Below are 3,399 nucleotides of genomic sequence, written 5' to 3'. Positions count from 1 at the left end.
TCCGACGCCGACCTCATCTCCTTCTACCTCCGCCCCATGATCGCGGGCGAGCCCCTCCCTGAGGCCGCCGCCAGGTTCCTGCACACCGCCGACGCGTACGGCGCAGATCCGGCCGCCCTCGTCTCGGGCCTCCTGCCCGCGGTCCCGCTGGCGCCCAAGACCGGGGCCGAGCGGCGGTGCTGGTACTTCTTCTGCTCCGCCAAGGCCCTGTCCGGGCACGACAAGCGCAGGTCCCGCGCCGTCGGCGGCGGCGAGGGCACGTGGCACGCCGAGAAGGGGAGGGCGGCCGTTCTCGACGGCGAGGGACGCGTCGTCGGGTACAAGCAGAGTTTCAGGTACAAGCCCATCCATTCCGACGGATCCGTGGAGGCCGTGTGGCTCATGGTCGAGTTCCGTGTGGCTCATGATCGTCAAGGAGATGATGAGAAAGGTGAGACGGTTCCAGTTCTTTGCAAGGTCTACCAGAGCCCGCGCAAGCCCCGATCTGCGTCCGTCCCGACGTCGCCGGCATACAGGAGGGGGAGGAAGAGGAAGGCCGGAGACGACTCAGCTCCGGTGAAGACTGTGAAGCGGCGGCTGCTTGTTCCTCCTGCTGCACCAATTCTGCTGTCGGCCGTCGAGCCACAGCCAGACTTGAACAACTGCTCGGATGGCGTCTCAGTGGACCAGCTTCTTGATGATCTCATGTCCGGCCTCACGCCTGATCAAGTCTTGGGTGACTTCTTGATGCCTTTACCTGAATCAGATGTCAATTGCAGCTTCTCCATGGCCAATGAGAATTCTGATCAAGTCTTTCTGGGTGACTTGTTGATGCCTGTCCCTGAACCAGTGGTCAACTACAGCTTCTGCATGCCCGACCATGCCGGTTCCATGGTGAGCAACTACGGCACCGTCCTCCATGGTGGTTCAGTCACACCCCTTTTTCACAATTCTGATCAATTTGACTTGTCGGTGCCCATCATCGAACCACTGCCAACTGACTTGCAGAGCCAGACAGCAATGCTAAATTTCAGCTTCCTGTCGTGTGCCCCGTATGCTGGAATTTGCGATTCTTGGACAGTAGGCGAGAGCACGGACGATGAAGCGGCCTCAGTCAGCTGGTATGACTCTGCTCAAAGCTCACCAGAGGTTCCAACCGAGTGGATGATGCAAACACCATTTGCCACCCCATATCTATTCTGAAGCTGACCGGCTTCGTATTGTGTGTGTGTTTTCGCTATCCCATTGACAGGATACATTCAATCGCCATTTACCCCAAGGATAGGATATAATACATGTTTTTGTAGCTTGTACCAAGGTTCAAGACCTTGTTGAGTTGGCTGATGGTCGATGTAGTTATGGCTTATAATGATCTGGTTACGTATGTTAGTATACATTGGGGAGGTGTATTGTCATCATTAACTGAATCTAGATGTCTGTTCAATCTGAATTTAGATGTTTTATTATTCAGCATGTGCCTGCTTGTGATTTCCTGTGTTGTAAGCAGTAATTAATACCCTTTAGCTGCTGTCTTTGATCCTACTGCTGGCACTTGGGATCCTTTGCTGTCTGATAACTAATTAGTGTAGTACGTATTTGGATCTTAATTAGAATGCAATGCTTTTCTAACAGCTGGGCGAGAAAATAATGGTACTGAACTCATGGAAAAGGAAAACAATGAAATTTACTAGTTACAGTTTGACATTGTTCTAGCCAACTCTTTCAGCACGCCTAACGCTTCAGACCGGGACTCCTGGTTCTATCATTCTCAAACCATAAGTTTATGGAATATTGGAGACAGAAAGTATTGGTCTTGGAAATAGTTTCTCTCTGTATATTACTCACACATTATTTCCATCTCATTTAGGTGGAATTTTATGGTGGGCCTTTGTGCTGGAGCACTCTTACAGTTCCTGCATCTTCCGGTAGGATCTTTGATCAGCAATTGGCGTCCTTCCTTGTTCTGGTTCTAACTATTAAAATAGTTTTCAATGTTTTGTTTGCTCCTTGAACAGGCAAAGGTGCTTATTGTAATGGGCAAAAAGTTCATGTCTGGTCAACAGACAAGGTAGCCTATTTTCTCGTGTACAACTGTACAAGAACGATATGAGCACACCTGTGTGTGCCTGCCATGAAAATAGTGTTAGAGTACGTAATGGGCCTAATGGCCTGGGCTGGCGGTATAGCCCGTTAGTCTTAGGGTTAATTAGAGATAAGGGTCGCTTTCTTAGGGGTCAAGTAAGCCTTGCTTGGGAGTCAAGTAAACCTCTCTATATATAGAGAGATGTATCAATCTAATCAAGCAAGAATTAAGAAGGAAATCCCTTCCATCTTGCCCGGCCGTGGGCAAAAGGCCCCCGGCCGGCCCTCTCGCGCCCTCCTTCTAGCAGCGCCATAACAATTCCAGTGACCGTAGACCCAATGTACCTGTTCATTTAAGTATTTCAGGAAGCAGTCATAATGTATGTAATACAGATTGTTCATGCAGCAGATATGAGCCAATATAAATTTGTTCAAGGAATTTACTGACGTTACTAGGGTAAGTGAATCTTCCTGTGATTAAAACGGTATCATTGTGTGTTCACATGCTTTTCTTCTTTATGTTCTTTCCTTTATCCTTCTTTGAAATGTACTTTCTTTCAGGGAGTACGAAGGCTAGGCTCTGCTGCTGCTGATCTGTCCCATGTTGGTCTAGGCATTACAGAAGCCTATTGGGAATAACAGCTTAAGCGATGTAACAATCTCTTTTGGTAACTCGGTTTGGATATGTCCCATGATCCTTTTTGCCCCATGAAATTAGATGAAATTAGATTTGTGAAATAATTATCAGTTTGGTTGAAAGTGGGACTGGCTTATTTGGTTATATTCAAACCTTACCGCATTTTTATCCGGGTAATGTTCATGTTTATGATAGTTCTTATATTTCTGGATTCTCATAATTTGGTTTGAAAATTCTAGTGGTAATCTTAAAGGTTTCATTGAGCAATTTTGAGCTAATTTCTGAAAGCAATTGATTCCGTTTTCTGTAATCATATGCAGAATTTGTGTAGTAAAAGCCTAAAAGGTATCAAAGTGATGCAAATATTCTGAAATGTATTTATTTAGCATAGTCTTACTTTCAGTTTTATAAATTTCTGACAGGCGCCGCAGGTTAGTATGCTGAAAATGCCTTCTCATGTTTTGCTAAAACTATTACACTGCAGCCGCTCGCCCGCAAGGGAAGATAGGGACTGAAATTGTACCATGCTTGGGCTCAACCCCACCAGCTTCAGACCAAATGGCTGCACCACTGTAGCGATGCCCAAGTTGGTTATGTTGGACAGCCAGAAACTTCTGTAATATCTCTATTAGCTTTTTTTTTAACAGCTCTAGCTGAATGTTTTGTCGATTTGGTTTGAACTATGATTGTTTGCTTAATCT

At 46.6% G+C, this 3,399-nt stretch overlaps 1 protein-coding gene across 1 annotated transcript; it reads left to right on the top strand.

Annotated features, from left to right (window-relative positions):
* Positions 1–3: 3 nt before the first annotated feature.
* On the top strand, positions 4–1,350 carry LOC119344516 (the record flags this gene model as incomplete). Its single annotated transcript, XM_037614922.1, has 1 exon — positions 4–1,350. A coding segment is annotated over one exon (1,179 nt), but the record flags the coding sequence as incomplete, so codon positions are not given.
* Positions 1,351–3,399: the final 2,049 nt, after the last annotated feature.

This window comes from Triticum dicoccoides, unplaced genomic scaffold, assembly GCF_002162155.2.
Source record: "Triticum dicoccoides isolate Atlit2015 ecotype Zavitan unplaced genomic scaffold, WEW_v2.0 scaffold171631, whole genome shotgun sequence".
Taxonomy (NCBI): Eukaryota; Viridiplantae; Streptophyta; class Magnoliopsida; order Poales; family Poaceae; genus Triticum; species Triticum dicoccoides.
This window is presented reverse-complemented; position numbering and strand designations above follow the sequence as displayed.